Here is a 15,134-nt window from a genome sequence, read left to right on the forward strand (position 1 = left end):
AATTCAATGTTCAGTTCAAACAGGCTTTATTTATTTTATTTGCAGGGAAACATGCGTTTACATCCCCAAAGCAAGTATGAAATAAAAACAAAGCTGTGATTTTACTGTTAGTTTTGTTTTAATTCAAATAAATTCAGCTGCAGTTGCAACAATCTACCGCTGGGTGTCGCTGTCTGACCGCTCTGTAAGAGGCGTTCAGGGACGCTGCTGTAGAGTCTGAATCCAGAGAACTAAAAGAAAAGAAAAGAAAAAACTAAAATAAAACCATAAACTTCGATCATCTGTATTCATGTGTGTCGTGTTAGTATCTGTGATAAAAAGGCATCACTGTCTTCAAGTATTTTATCCAGAAACAGCTCGTTCTCTCGTTAAGAATAAGCCGCTACACCAAACTCAGTGATAATTTTTAATAGATTAAAGCTGGTGACCAGCATGGGGAGGAGGTGCCAGGCTGTTGTGGCTGTGTATGGTTCTTCCACCTGCTACTGAGGCTCCTGTTTGTTAAATGAATCAATCGTTAAATTGCCAACATGTCTTGTTTCTTCAAACTTCAATCATCCAATCCACCAAACACCAAACAAGAGTCAATGGCTGAATAAGCTGTTTGGCATTGGCAGAGAAGATTTGGCAAATTTTTCATGGGCACAACTCACATACTCAGCTCTGCTGCTCATCCCACAAATGCATGTTCCTTACAAATGTGGCACCATTTAAAAGGGAAATAAACAGGCTTTCCAACGGTATAAGATTTATTACCAAGAAGCATTGTTACAACAAAGAAATAATCTACTAAACACAAATTTCCTTACTTTTTGTGCTATGTCTATCTGCAGATGTTGCTTCAGAGTCCAACTCAAAGAACAAAACCCCAAATTGAAATAAAAGCCTTCTGAGGTCAACAGTCTTGCTTCTTTGTCATAAATTTTTGTTAACTTTTGTCTCTCGTGTGAATCCTCAGTTTGTCTTCGTTATCTGAAACAGTCTGAACTGAAACTCTGTTGGACTGTGTGAGCTGAAGAGCAGCTGTGTACATGTTCATATTCAGGATGTAGTTTTTGACCAGTAAAGCAGCAGTATTATAAATGGTACACTTTTTATTCAGTGGCAGACATACAAAAAAAACACATTCTTTATTAAATGATCCATGTAAAAGGTTCTGTAATACAAACTGAAACATAAGAGTGTTCAATTCTACCTGTAATGTCTAATATATCAAGCTGACATGGTGCAAAATAAATATGCATTTAATCAACTTATAACCAAACTATAGTTCATATATTATTGTTCCAGTATTCATATATCAGCTGCAGGACTCTGTGTTGTATGTAAGGATCTGATCCAGGAGCAGCCAGGATGTGAACTCAGACAGGGCAAAACACTGGCAGAAACCCTGGTGCAGCAAACACTGTGAGGAGGAGGAGGAGGATGATGAAGGTGTGGCGTCGGGGCTCATCATGCAGAGCTGTCATTCAGCAGGCTGCTGCGGACTTCCTTCCACTGGAGAACCTGACTGGACAAACTCTCCACCTCCGCTGCCTGAGCCAGCAGCTGGTCGAAAGACGAGTTCTGACAGAGACGGATGAAGAGGTTTAGTTCATATAAAGAAAGCAGTCAGAGTCAGTGTGAGACAGTAAAGCCCAGTATAAATATATATATATATATATATATATATATATATATATATATATATATATATTTATATTAGCAGTATTTGTCATGTGACTCACTAGCTGAGCGAGTTGTTCTCTGGTAGCCGGACAGTTTCTGACGGAGCTCAGCTTCTTCTCCAGCGTCTCAATGAAGTCCAGCAGCATCTTCACGACGTCCACCACACACCTGAAACATCCACCACACACCTGAAACATCCACCACACACCTGAAACATCCATCACACACCTGAAACATCCACCACACACCTGAAACATCCATCACACACCTGAAACATCCACCACACACCTGAAACATCCATCACAAAGCTCATCTTCTGCTGTCTGCAGAAACTACAGCCCGTGTCAGACAGAGGTTGCTATGGAGATGGTTATAGAGATGGTTGCTACCTGTGCAGGTGAGCCTGGACGGGCAGGTTGGTGCGACCCAGCGGCTTCATCAGTCTCTGTCTCAGACTGTTCTGCTGCTTCAGGACGTCCTGCAGGTGACCACACAACTCCTGCAAAGCCTGGAGCCGCTTTGCTGCGGGTGAGACAGACAGGTGAGACAGACAGGTCACTACTCTACATGTGATGATCATCTCCGTGTCGGCCAAACACTGTAAAAATATAATGCACATAGTCACTGTGACGTCACCCACTGGTTTGAAGACTCCCGTTTTAAAGCCTCGAGTTCGGCATTTTGGCCGTCGCCATCCTGGTTTTTTGGATCCAGCAGTGGCCATATTTGGACAAGAAGATGGAGCTAACCCTGACGCTAGTGCTAGCTAGCTAGCTTGGTTAGCAAAGTGCATCCATAATTCATAATTTAATAAGAGGATAAAGCCCTTTAGATGCTTTAAATTTAAAAGCACGTCTCTCTGACTGAATGTGATGATCTGAATGGAACTAAAAGCTGTTTCAAGTATAAATAATAGTTAAAGTAAATGCATTTGAAAATGTAGGAGGGGGACACTAGGACCCAGGTTGAGAGCACCTCAACCAATAAGAAGCTTCCTGGGAAGCCAAACAAGCTCTTTGTGTTTTAACTGGTATTATTTGATTTTTGGAGTAATGCAGCGGTGCAAATGCATCCTCAGGTATTGGATTTTTACGTCAATATTTTATTTGTTGGATTCTGATTACAGTTGATTGTATTGAAAGTTGTGTGTCTGAAACAACTAAAAGGGTCCACACAGTCCAGAAGCAGCAGTAAGTTATGAGAATGTCTCTTTACTATTGAACTGTATTTATTTGTGTTTAGACTGAGATTAATATGTGCTTTGTTCAATTAAGTGATGACATCAGCTGACGTCAGCAGCATCAAACACTCACTGAGGTAGAATTTGTGTGTGACGTCGGCGCTCTGCTTCTCCACCTGCAGCAGCTCCACCTGCAGCCGCATCTGCAACAACACACAGGAAGAGAGACAGACAGGTGAGAGACAGACACCTGCAGCACCAAACAACACCAACATTAATACACTTATTAACTGTGATGACATTGATCCAGCTCACCTCATCCAGCTGTCTCTGCGCTCTGATTCGCTGTTCAGCTTCCTGCAGGTGAGAGGAGAAGACGGGACCCTGGCTGGAGGAGATGGAGTCAATTTGCTCCTGAAAGAGACACAACATGTTAGTGACATGTTAGAAGATGACATGACGAGAGCTTGTGATGACCTCAGGCCTCATGTCAGTGTCTGTGTCGGCCTCCCTCTGCTTCCTGTCCTCCTGGAAGACTGATGCCTTCAGGCACTCTTTGGTTTTGTTTGGGTTTTGATTCTGTTTAGTTCAGTCTTGGTTCATGTTACAAATAGTTCTGGTTAGGACCTGACAGCCATACTTTGCTTACGTTGAGTTTAATAAATTATTTGTTTACTTGAGCTGTTACTGTGTGGACTTCCTTCTTTATGTACCTGAACGAGCCGGATACAACAAGCTGCAACTATTAGTCAATCTATCGATTTGTTGCCAACTATTAAATTAATCAGCAACTATTTTGATAATTAATCATTTTGAGTCATTGTTAAGAAAAAAAGTCAAAATTCTCTGATTGCAGCTTCTTAAATGTGAATATGTTCTGGTTCCTTTAGTCTCTGACGGTTAACTGAATATCTTTGTGGACAAAACAAAACATTTGAGGACGTCGTCTCGTGCAGCAGTGATCAACACTTTATAAACCAAACAACTAATCGATCATTGACAATGAAAATAACAGTTAGTTGCAGCTCTGAACATGACAGTCAGGTCTCAGACTTTTGGTTCTTACTGTAAGTGTCACTTTAGATAAAAGTGTCTGCAAAATGATAAAATAATAAAATAATAAAATGTAAATGTAAACCCTTTTTCACGATGTTACAGCTAATGTTTGTTCATGTGAGCTGCGTCTGTAGTTTATTACTGGTGACGTTTCTTATTTTAAAAAGATATCAGGTGCAGGTTTGTATTTTGTGCTGATTTGTACATACGGTACTTTGTTGTTGAGTGTTGCAAAGTATGTTTATATATTGTTGAGTCTTGTGCTGTCTCGTACGTAGTTTAGGCTATAGTTCATGAAATATACTTGTCTCTGTACAAATTAACACCTTCATTTATTCTCAATTACCTCCCCACAGCTGTTTTTTATTCCACTTTACGGCTTTTCTTAATAAATCAGTGGTTTGGCTTCAGTAAGTCTGTCTGACCTGAGTCACAGCACCTCTGGAGACACATCTGGCCAGCAGGCTGGCAGCTGGAGTCACTGAGAACGGACACAAATCCATCTGAAACACAGAGAAACACAGTAGAAAAACCATTAATATAAAACATCATTTCAGTCACACGTCTGTTCTGTGTTGTATTGTATATATGAAGAAACGAAGAGTGGATCCTAAACAATATAAATCTTACTGTATTTGTGTCTGAAAGCTCTGGAAATTAAAACAGAGCACGACATAAATTTAAACTGTCGGTTATCATCAGTCCATGAAAACAGCCTGAAGTGTAGTTTTGGGCGGAAACAGCGACTCTGTGAGCAGATCTACAGCTGAACAGTGAAACACGAACACTTCTGTAACAGTTTGTATTTTCTTTTTACCGTTTAAACCGAAGAAGCGACTCCTGAATCTGCTCCAACACGGACACAGCTGACCTGAACCCGCCCGATGGTTTGTTTCTTCTTCTTCTTCTTCTTCAATATTGAGCGCTTCTGCCGTGATGCCGCCCCCCTCAGGACGGAAGGGAAACTACATCAGTCACTTGTAAATAACCTCTTTATTAACGTAAATACAGAGAGACACAGATAAATGGATGGATGACCTCTGTGCTCTGTATTCATGCAAGTCTATAGAGCTGTGGCTGGCAGAGAGGAAGGCAGAGAAGGCCAAGTAGTGTGTGTGTGTGTGTGTGTGTGTGTGTGTGTGTGTGTGTGTGTGTGTGTGTGTGTGTGTGTGTGTGTATTGCTTTTTCTCGTCCTCTCCTGCTTCTTCTTGTGGTCAAAGGTCAACACATGACCGGCTCATCTGTGAAGTGCAGCTCATAATCCAGGGGTCAGTTATTAATGGTTGACATGAAAAAAGGTTTTATACATATGAATCATTCATGTGATCAGACTGATATGTGCAAAATAATCGCTAGTTCTCTACCAATCTCCCCACCTGCACCTCATCTCCTCGTTGGTTTGGTCGGTTTTTAAGTCCTGGTTTTCTGTTCAGTCTTTGTTGGATCATTTGTTCTGTTTAGATGCCTGCCTGCACTCCTGCTTGCTGTTCTGTCAGTTCTGTCAGATTTAGCCCCCCTAAAATTTTCTCAAGCCCCCCCCGAAATAAATATTCATTATTAGTTTAAATCACCAATAGCTTTTTCTCATTCATTTTCATTAAAGTCCATCGAACTGTGCCATTGCGTCTCCAAATTCACAATATACCTAAAATGCCAGGCTCTAGGACCTGGGAGAGCCACTCAGAGCCCACAATAGAGACTGGAATGATTAGTCAGAAACTACTGAAATTGTGACAAGATGTTGGCTAAAACTTTACCAAGATAAACATAATATACAGAGTGAAATAGTAAGTAGTGATAGAGTGAATTTAAAAGATGTACAATATCAATTTGTGGCAAATGATGGTCAATGCAGCGAGCTATCAAGTTGTTACTTGTTTGTTACTTGTTTAATGTTCGCTAACTTTAGGTTTAAGTGAGGAAAAGACAAGAGGATAGGCTATATAACACTAACATTATACAGTGGAAACCGCTTATATAATCACAGTCACAGTGATCAACCGATTATTTGGATTAAAAAGCTCGGGACAGAATCAGTCCTATACAAATGCTGTTTAAATAATTTGCTTGTAGTAATCAATTGTGTGCTTACAGTGTTCATTTTGAGTCTTTTCATACATGAAAACATGGAGGAAAAAAATAAAATTACAGTAAGTATTTTTTTTTTTTTAACTTACTCCCATGATACACATATGATATCATAACTACCGGCTGTGGCACCGTTATCAGGGGTGTGCAGGTGCAGGGTCTGGATGTGTTTATTTGTAACCGCCGTGAAACTATCAGAAAATGTTTTCTTCCTCTCATTCACCGACTTTCAGGCTACCACTGCTACCAAAGAAAAAGAAAAAAAATTGGTTAGAATTATCATCCGCTTATAGTGATTCATTTGACCCAGACAGACGTGATCACTATAAGCTGTTTCCACTGTAACTAGCTGACGAACCAGCCAGCCAAAGTGTGAACGAGTGAAAGAGATATAAATAATGTTATTGACAGCTCTTTACATACTTTTATATTCCTCTTAAGTATTTCAAAACATTCATATCAGTAGGCATAGATTATTGTTTACAATCAGTTCATGTCAGTGAAAAGGTCTAATTGTGTTGATCATAACGCAACTTTATATCCCTCATTTCCTCAACATGTAGATGGATAAACGACATTTCTTCTAAAAAGGCAGCAGCTCCACTGAAGGCCAGTCAGGTGAGAAGATTTTGCCAGTTCACACAAATACAAATTTAAACTGGTTGATCACTCATTAAGCCCCCCCCCCCCCCCCAATCAGCGGTAACTTCTTTAAAAGGATCAGTCAGCATCTGACAGTAATTAATGTTCTGTGTTCTGCGATACATCTACACCATTGACTTTATATAAAGAGGTCAGCTGTTACACACAGAGTCTACCTTCAGATGCTGCATCAAGAATTTCACCGAGGAAAGAAAAGCAGAAAAGACACAAACTGACATCAATGACTGAAAATTCAACATCATCAGGTGAGTTTCTGTTCAGATCATTTTACTGTTGTATTAATTTATCACAGTTAATCACTAACTGAGCTGCAAAGTTTTCTGTTCACTAACTTTAAACTGACGGACAGACGAGCTTGAAAAGTCCGGAAGATTTTCTGTTTTTACTTGAAGTGCAGTCAGAGCATCGTGTCAGTCGGCCGTAATTCCGCCATTTCAGAGTCTAAAACAGAATCAGGAGGTTAAAACTCATTAAAGTTTCATTTACGGACATTTAGATCGATCACTTTTAAAAGGAAACAAAAGTTTTTCCCGAGTTCAGCTTCATCAGAATTAAAACATGTTTTATATTAAACCCTTTATTTTAGGAACACACACATACACGGGTTTGTCTTTCTACAATTGTCAGGACACTCATTGACATCATTTATTCTTTGAAACAGTGACCAACAAAATGTCCTCACAAAGACAGAAAGACATATATTAGAATATATAAATGAGCTATAAACTACTCTACAGTACATGAAATGGTAACATGTATGTTTAACGCTGTACATGGTCCCAATAAATACATAAATAAATAAACTACATACAGTAGAATATTTTCTGGCTAAAGAGTGAAAAACAATTTGTTGCTCTTTATGTTATTTGAATATTCAATACATATTAATATATATTTTGATTTCATTCTCGTGTTTTTCATGTTTTTAGATTTTAAAGAGCAAGAAAATAAAATCCTTCAAACTGTCAAACATCACAGTTTTAATCACTAATTTGTTTAATTATGACCTCATCTTTCCCAAACTGTATCTTGATGTTTTTATTCTCATCTCAAGATGATTGTGATGTTGTTACGTTTCTTCAGCAGAACTCCTCAAAGAGAACACAGAGCACAAACTCTGACACCAGTAAGTATCCACATGTTTGTCCTCAGACACACGTCTTCATGTCACCTCAACACTTTAATGAGCTTTATTTCTTCTTCTCTCCCCTCCAGCTGAATCAGTCTCTGATGTTTCCAGCAGAGTAGATTATGGCGACTGAAGGATCTGGTGAGTTCAGTCAGACTTTATTAGTCCCAGTGATGGAAAGTAACTAAGTACATTTACTCAAGTACTGTACTGCATTTTTCTTGAGGCAATGCAGTGTAAATACACACACACATATATATCTATATATATATATATATGTGTGTGTGTGTATGTCTTTACACGTTTTGATTCATAGATAGATGTCTTTTTTTGTTCTACTGGTCTGCGTCCACATCATGTGACTGTCAAGTTTCTGTCTGTTCAAACAAACAAGATGGCTGCCATTCCTTTATAGTCAGAGGAATATGCAATATTTTAAGATTTAAGATTTCAACATTAAAATGTATTTTGAAACATTTCTAGTGAGAAATGTGTAATTTATCTTCATAATATTCATCCAGTGAATGTATATGATGTTTAGTTTTTCACTGCAGGTTTTCTATCGTTGCTATGGTGGTTGCTATGGACGCTGCTATAGCTGAAACCGCGTACTTGCATGTTTTTTGAATCATTGTCTTTGCATTATGTTATGTTATTTGTGTTATTTTATGGAACTGTAGATGATGGTATTTCAATCAAAATCGTAGATTTTAGAGTCTCGGGCATGAAATGAATTTGAAGCTTTACGATTGGCTGACCGGAGAATCAGCAGCCTGAAGTGTTTTCTTTTAATGATAACTTTAACATTTATCAGCACAAAAACACGAAAGTGTCTTGATACCTCAACAGTACGATAGTTTAATGTTGAGGTCATCAGTCTTTATTATTTCTCCTTCAGTTCTGAGAAATAAAGTTTTTCTGTCAGGTTTTGATAGCATGTTTAATTTTACTTTTGTCATTGGCAGCAATAAAGGAGGAAGTGGAGATGAAGAGAGAGAGGGAGGAACTTGGAAGAAAACATGAAGAAGAAATGGAGGAAATGAAAAGACGAATAGAAAAACAGAGAACAGAAATTGAACAGGAGAGAAAACTGAGAGAAAAACAACTTCAGGAGAAGGAGGAAAAGATTCAGAGAGAGCGTGAAGAGAGAAAGAAAGAACAGGAAAAGAGAGAAGAAGAAGACAAGAAGAGGAAAAACCAGGAAGAAATTCAAAGAAAGGAGTGGGAACAAAAACTAGCTGCTTTGGAGGAAAAGATCAAGTTAGAGTTAGAAGAAAAAGAAAAAAATGATAAAGAGCTGATGCAGAGCAGAGAAGAGATGATAGAAGAACGAGAGGCCTGGGATAAGAAACAAAAAGAAATGTGGGAGAAACGATATCGAGAAGATGAAGAGAGACGACAGAAGGAACAGAGAAAATTAAAAAAGCTCCAAGAAGAATATGGGGAAGAAAGAGAAAAATATGAAAAGAAAAGAAAAGAAGAAGATCAAATCAGAGGAGAACAGCAGAGAGCAGAAATTGAACAGGAGAGAAAAATGAGAGAGAAACAACTTCAGAAGAAGGAGGAAAAGATTCAGAAAAAACGTGAAAAGAGAAAGAAAGAACAGGAAAAGAGAGAAGAAGAAGACAAGAAGAGGAAAAGAGAGGAAGAAATTCAAAGACAGGAGTGGGAACAAAAACTTGCAGCTTTAGAGAAAAAGATCAAGTTAGAATCAGAGGAAAAAGAAAACCTTGATAAAGAGCTGATGCAGAGCAGAGAAGAGATGAGAGAAGAACGAGAGGCCTGGGAGAAGAAACAAAAAGAAATGTGGGAGAAACGAAATCAAGAAGATGAAGAGAGACGAAAGAAGGAACAGAGAAGATTAAAAAAGCTCCAAGAAGAATATGAGGAAGAAAGAGAAGAATATGAAAAGAAAAGAAAGGAAGAAGATCAAATCAGAAGAGAACAAGAGGAGAAAGAGAGAAAAGAATTAGAGGAGAACTATGAGAAAAAACTGGAGACTGTGAAGAAGAAGTATGAAGATGAAGCCAGAAAGAAAGCTAAAGAGTTTAATGAATTCAAAGAGAAACAGATGAAGGAACTTACAGCTCAGAAACAAGAATATGAGGAACGGAATAAGAGCTACTGCGTTCTCTCATGATGTAGGAAGTTTACCCTCATTTGTGTGATGAAAGATTTTTTTCTTGATATTTGATGCTGTTTTGTGAAGAAATTGATCTCTTATTTCTGAATGTTTGGTGCAGTCGGTGAGGAAGTGAAGCTCTGTATCAGCTGTAGTTTAAAGTGAGAATTTAGGGGCCAGTAGCTGCATTTAGGGACAAATGACAACCAAACTTTTATTGTCTTCTGATTTTTAGTCCAATATGTCAGAGTTAGACTAAAAGATAAACTTTATCCTTTACTTGAGAGAGATTAGAGATTTGGTTTGTTAAGTTCAGTATTTTAAGATAAGAAGGAACAATGAGCTGCAGTTTCAGACTAAACCTTTTCAATCTGCAGACGATCTTTATGCTGTGTTGATTTTTTTCCTTTCGTGCTGGTTTGTTAGAAATTTTGTTATTTTTGTTTTCTTTTGAATATGAAGAACATGATGTTTGTATATCAGTGAAATTAAATGTTTACATTATTAAAACTTTTTTTTCTCTGCAGCATCTAATTCATTCATTCTTTCAATTCAAATATTCATTCAAATATTGAACAAGCATGAATATCATTTAAACTGCTCATCAGATAAATGAACACAGATGTTTTATATAATTTTTTAAAATAATTAAAAATATTTTAAGGAACCCCAACTAACTGTAATTTTGACATTATGAAAAGCATTTCCTCTCTCAGCTCAGAGCACAGAGTTGTTGTGTAGTGTTAGTGCCTGTATTTATATATATATATATATATATATATATATATATAAATATCTCCTTCTCACCTTCTCTGGTGGTGTGTCTTCCTCAAGCTCGGGTCCTCTACCAGAGTTCTGGGAGTTTGAGTGTTCTGCGCAGTATCTTAGCTGTTCCTAGGACTGTGCTCTTCTGGACAGAGACCTCAGATGTTGTACCTGGAATCTGCTGGAGCCACTCTCCCAGTTTGTGGGTCACAGCCCCCAGTGCTCCAATTACCACTGGCACCACTGTTGCCTTCACTCCCCACATCTTTTCTAGCTCCTCTTTCAGCCCTTGGTATTTTTCAAGCTTGTCGTGTTCCTTCTTCTTGATGTTGCTGTCGCTTGGGATTGCTACGTCTATCACCACTGCCTTCTTCTGTTGTCTGTCAATCAACACAATGTCCAGTTGGTTAGCCATCACCAGTTTGTCAGTCTGGATCCGGAAGTCCTACAGGATCTTGGCTTGGTCATTCTCAACCACCTTAGGAGGTGTCTTCCATTGTGACCTTGGGACCTCCAACCGATACTCATTGCAGATGTTCCTGTACACTATGCCAGCCACTCGGTTATGGCGTTCCATGTACGCTGTTCCTGCCTGCATCTTACACCCTGCTATTATGTGCTGAACTGTCTCAGGAGCATCTCTGCACAGCCTGCGCCTGGGGTCCTGTCTGGTGTGGTAGATCCCCGCCTCTATTGATCTTGTGCTAAGTGCCTGTTGTTGTGCTGCCATGATCAGTGCCTCTGTGCTGTCCTTCAGTCCAGCCTTTTCCAGCCACTGGTAGGATTTCTTGATATCAGCCACTTCTTCTATCTGTCGGTGGTACATGCCGTGTAGGGGCTTGTCCATCCATGATGGTTCCTCCTCCTCCTCCTCTGCATCATCGGGTTTCTGCTGCCTGAGGTATTCACTTAGCAGTTCATCTTTGGGGGCCATCTTCCTGATGTATTCCTGGATGTTGGTTGTTTCGTCCTGGACAGTGGCTCTGACGCTCACCAGGCCTCGGCCTCCCTCGTTCCGCTTAATGTACAGTCTCAGGGTGCTGGACTTGGGATGAAACCCTCCATGCATTGTGAGGAGCTTCCTTGTCGAGATATCAGTGGCCTCTATCTCCTCCATTGGCCAGCTTGTTATACCAGCGGGGTATCTGATCACTGGCAGGGCGTACATGTTGATGGCTCGTATCTTGTTCTTCCCATTCTGCCGACTTTTCAGGACCTGCCTTACTCTGTGTAGGTATTTGGCTGTGGCTGACTTCCTTGTGGCCTCCTCAAGGTTCCCATTTGCCTGCAGGATCCCAAGGTATTTGTAGCTGTCCTGAACATCTGCAATGCTGCCTTCTGGTAGTTCAACCCCCTCCGTTCTTTTCATCGTCCCTCTCTTCGATACCATCCGACCACACTTATCTAGTCCGAATGACATTCTGATGTCGTTGCTGTAGATCCTGGTGAGGTGGATCGGTGAGTCAATGTCTCGCTCATTCCTGACATACAGCTTGATGTCATCCATGTACAGGAGGTAACTGATGGTTGTTCCACTGTGGACCGGTACCAGTACTACCGGTACCCGTAGCCACTCTTTCAGATAAATTGGCTGAGGGGGTTCAGGGCTATGCAGAACAGCAGTGGGGATAGTATAGATAGTGCATCACCTTGGTATATGCCGCACTTGATGGTAACTTGTGCAATTGTCATTTTCCACAGCTTGACAAAGGCTCTTAGTGTCCTGTTAATGTTGTACATTTCCAAGCATTCCAGTATCCAGTGTGTGGCATTGAGTCATAGGCTTTCTTGTAGTCAATCCAGGCGGTGCACAGGTTGGTCTGCCTGGTCTTGCAGACCTTGGGTGACTGCTCCACTAGCCACTGAGCATTGGTGTTATGTGATGCCCTGGGAAGATCTGTTCTCATGTTATTACCTTGCCACTGGTTCGGATGGTTCAGTGGAGAACATCCTATTTATTCTCCTGGCTTCTGCTTCTCCTGTGTATCTCTTCAGGTGGGTAGCCAGAGCTGTGAGCCTTTGCTTGGCAGTCTTCAGTGCCTCAGGTATAGTATAGACAGTTTGTTGTACTCCCTAGGTATCCCTTTCATCCTCACACCCTTCTGTAGCTCTGAGAGTTGACTAACTTCTCTCCGTGTTGCCTTGATCTTGGCCTCCAGCCTCCTTCTGGACTCTGAACTCATATCAAACGGAAATGGAAATGATAACAAATTATGTCAAAATGACAATGTTGTTTATATAATTATCTGCAGAAGACCCTAAATGATAAACCTAATGAAATAGTCTGTTTCTCCTTTTTATGGCTAAATACATTTTTTTTTAATTCTAAAAAATTAACACCTACATGCTGGTCCACGTTCCACTCACACTACCAACGATCCTGTTTTACGTTAATTTGTCCCTTTATCAAATAAATCAATGCTGCTAAATGAGACTTGAGATTTTTGAAAAGTTTCAAAATGTTAATTCAACACCAAGTACAAAAACAACACACACATCACACCATCTACACACACCAAGCAGACAAACCAGTAAATCACGTCCGTCTCTTATGTCTTGTTTTTGCTTCCTCTGTGTCCTGTAATGGAAAGTCACTCTGAGCTGCTGTTGGACTCTTTCTCCTCGTGCTGCTGACACTTCCCTCCTCCAGAGCTTGCTGGGCTTTTTGGGGGTAATTTTGCTCTTTTCATGGCTGTGTTTCTCTGTTGTGGACATTACAGACTATCTGCTTCCATTCTCACATTTTCTCACTTGTGACCCCCCCCCCCCCCCTCTCAATCAGCCACTGCCTTAGTTAAACCACATTAGCCACATTAGTTAAATGCCTCTCACGTTAACATCATGCAGATCAGAACCAGCAACACTCAGTACAGTTACAGACACATCCAGTACCTCGGTTGTCCCATGATGTTCACTACACTGCTGAGTGTTTTTGGTGCGTCAGTCAGGATAATAACTAAACTCGTCCGTCTCCAGCGTGGAGAAGACTCACTCTGAACATCTCTCCACTCGTCCCTCAGTCCTCTCCTCTGTCTGCCTTCCTGCTCCAGCAGCTTATTTTACCTGCACAGGAGTAAACAGGCGAGAGGGCCGAATGAGCTGCATTCATATCCAAATAATGCTCCTAAAACCAGAATAATAGCAGCATATCCCACATGTCTTAATCAGAAAATGCTTTATTTGGGATAAGGCCTAATTCGAAATATCCAAACAGAAAATGCTGTTTACATGACCTGTATAGTGGAATATTAGTGTGCATGTAAACGTCCCCACTCATACAAGTCAAATGAGAGTAAGAGATGTATTACGTCTCCCCAGTGGTGCAGTCAGTGAGTCGCCTTTTCTGGGGATACTAAAGGTTGAGGGTTCGAATCCCCAGGTTGCCAAGTCCTGCTTTCCAACAATGTAGAGATTCATTCATGTTTTCTTCTGAAGGTGCTGTGCTCTAGTTTTTTTCCTCCTTAATGATATGCACCTTTTGGTTTTATTTGAGCTTCATAACAGAACATTGTACTAAACAGTTGTTTGCTCATTAGTTTGTTATTCACATGAACTAAAATCCACCAGAATGCAGGAAATCAAGTCTTTGTTCCTAGTGGGAACTCTCAGACCTCCACTTAAAAAGCCTGACTGGGACTATATTTCACACTACAAGTGGCCTGAATGATTTTCCCAGTCAGCCGATGTCATTAAACATGAACTGAAACTCTGTTGGACTGTGTGAGCTGAAGAGCAGCTGTGTACATGTTAATATTCAGGATGTAGTTTTTGACCAGTAAAGCAGCAGTATTATAAATGGTACACTTTTTATTCAGTGGCAGAAATACAAAAAAAAAAACACATTCTTTATTAAATGATCCATGTAAAAGGTTCTGTAATACAAACTGAAACATAAGAGTGTTCAATTCTACCTGTAATGTCTAATATATCAAGCTGACATGGTGCAAAATAAATATGCATTTAATCAACTTATAACCAAACTATAGTTCATATATTATTGTTCCAGTATTCATATATCAGCTCCAGGACTCTGTGTTGTATGTAAGGATCTGATCCAGGAGCAGCCAGGATGTGAACTCAGACAGGGCAAAACACTGGCAGAAACCCTGGTGCAGCAAACACTGTGAGGAGGAGGAGGAGGATGATGATGAAGGTGTGGCGTCGGGGCTCATCATGCAGAGCTGTCACTCAGCAGGCTGCTGCGGACTTCCTTCCACTGGAGAACCTGACTGGACAAACTCTCCACCTCCGCTGCCTGAGCCAGCAGCTGGTCGAAAGACGAGTTCTGACAGAGACGGATGAAGAGGTTTAGTTCATATAAAGAAAGCAGTCAGAGTCAGTGTGAGACAGTAAAGCCCAGTATATACATATGTGTGTGTGTGTGTGTGTGTGTGTGTGTGTGTGTGTGTATTGCTTTTTCTCGTCCTCTCCTGCTTCTTCTTCTGGTCAAAGGTCAACACATG

General features: G+C 40.3%; 2 protein-coding genes across 5 annotated transcripts; one reads left to right on the forward strand and one right to left on the reverse strand.

Moving 5' to 3' along the window:
• Positions 1–1,076: 1,076 nt before the first annotated feature.
• Positions 1,077–4,851, reverse strand: haus2 (HAUS augmin like complex subunit 2). Its single transcript, XM_067574145.1, has 7 exons — positions 4,722–4,851; positions 4,330–4,407; positions 3,164–3,262; positions 2,982–3,051; positions 2,058–2,190; positions 1,728–1,836; positions 1,077–1,566 (listed from the first exon to the last, which is right to left on the reverse strand). The coding sequence occupies exons 2-7, from the start codon at positions 4,405–4,407 to the stop codon at positions 1,453–1,455; spliced, it is 603 nt and encodes a 200-aa protein (XP_067430246.1). The 5' UTR covers positions 4,722–4,851; the 3' UTR covers positions 1,077–1,452.
• A 1,878-nt stretch (positions 4,852–6,729) lies between these two features.
• On the forward strand, positions 6,730–10,432 carry LOC137170642 (golgin subfamily A member 6-like protein 22). 4 transcript variants are annotated; one of them, XM_067574168.1, is made up of 4 exons: positions 6,730–6,900; positions 7,710–7,781; positions 7,871–7,925; positions 8,750–10,432. In XM_067574168.1, the coding sequence occupies exons 3-4, from the start codon at positions 7,907–7,909 to the stop codon at positions 9,922–9,924; spliced, it is 1,194 nt and encodes a 397-aa protein (XP_067430269.1). In that variant the 5' UTR covers positions 6,730–6,900; positions 7,710–7,781; positions 7,871–7,906; the 3' UTR covers positions 9,925–10,432. The 4 variants fall into 4 exon arrangements, with proteins under 4 accessions (XP_067430269.1, XP_067430255.1, XP_067430260.1 ...); XM_067574154.1 differs by having other exon boundaries at positions 7,739–7,781; XM_067574159.1 differs by having other exon boundaries at positions 7,742–7,781.
• The last annotated feature ends 4,702 nt before the right edge of the window (positions 10,433–15,134 follow it).

This window comes from Thunnus thynnus, chromosome 2 (assembly GCF_963924715.1).
Source record: "Thunnus thynnus chromosome 2, fThuThy2.1, whole genome shotgun sequence".
Classification (NCBI taxonomy): domain Eukaryota; kingdom Metazoa; phylum Chordata; class Actinopteri; order Scombriformes; family Scombridae; genus Thunnus; species Thunnus thynnus.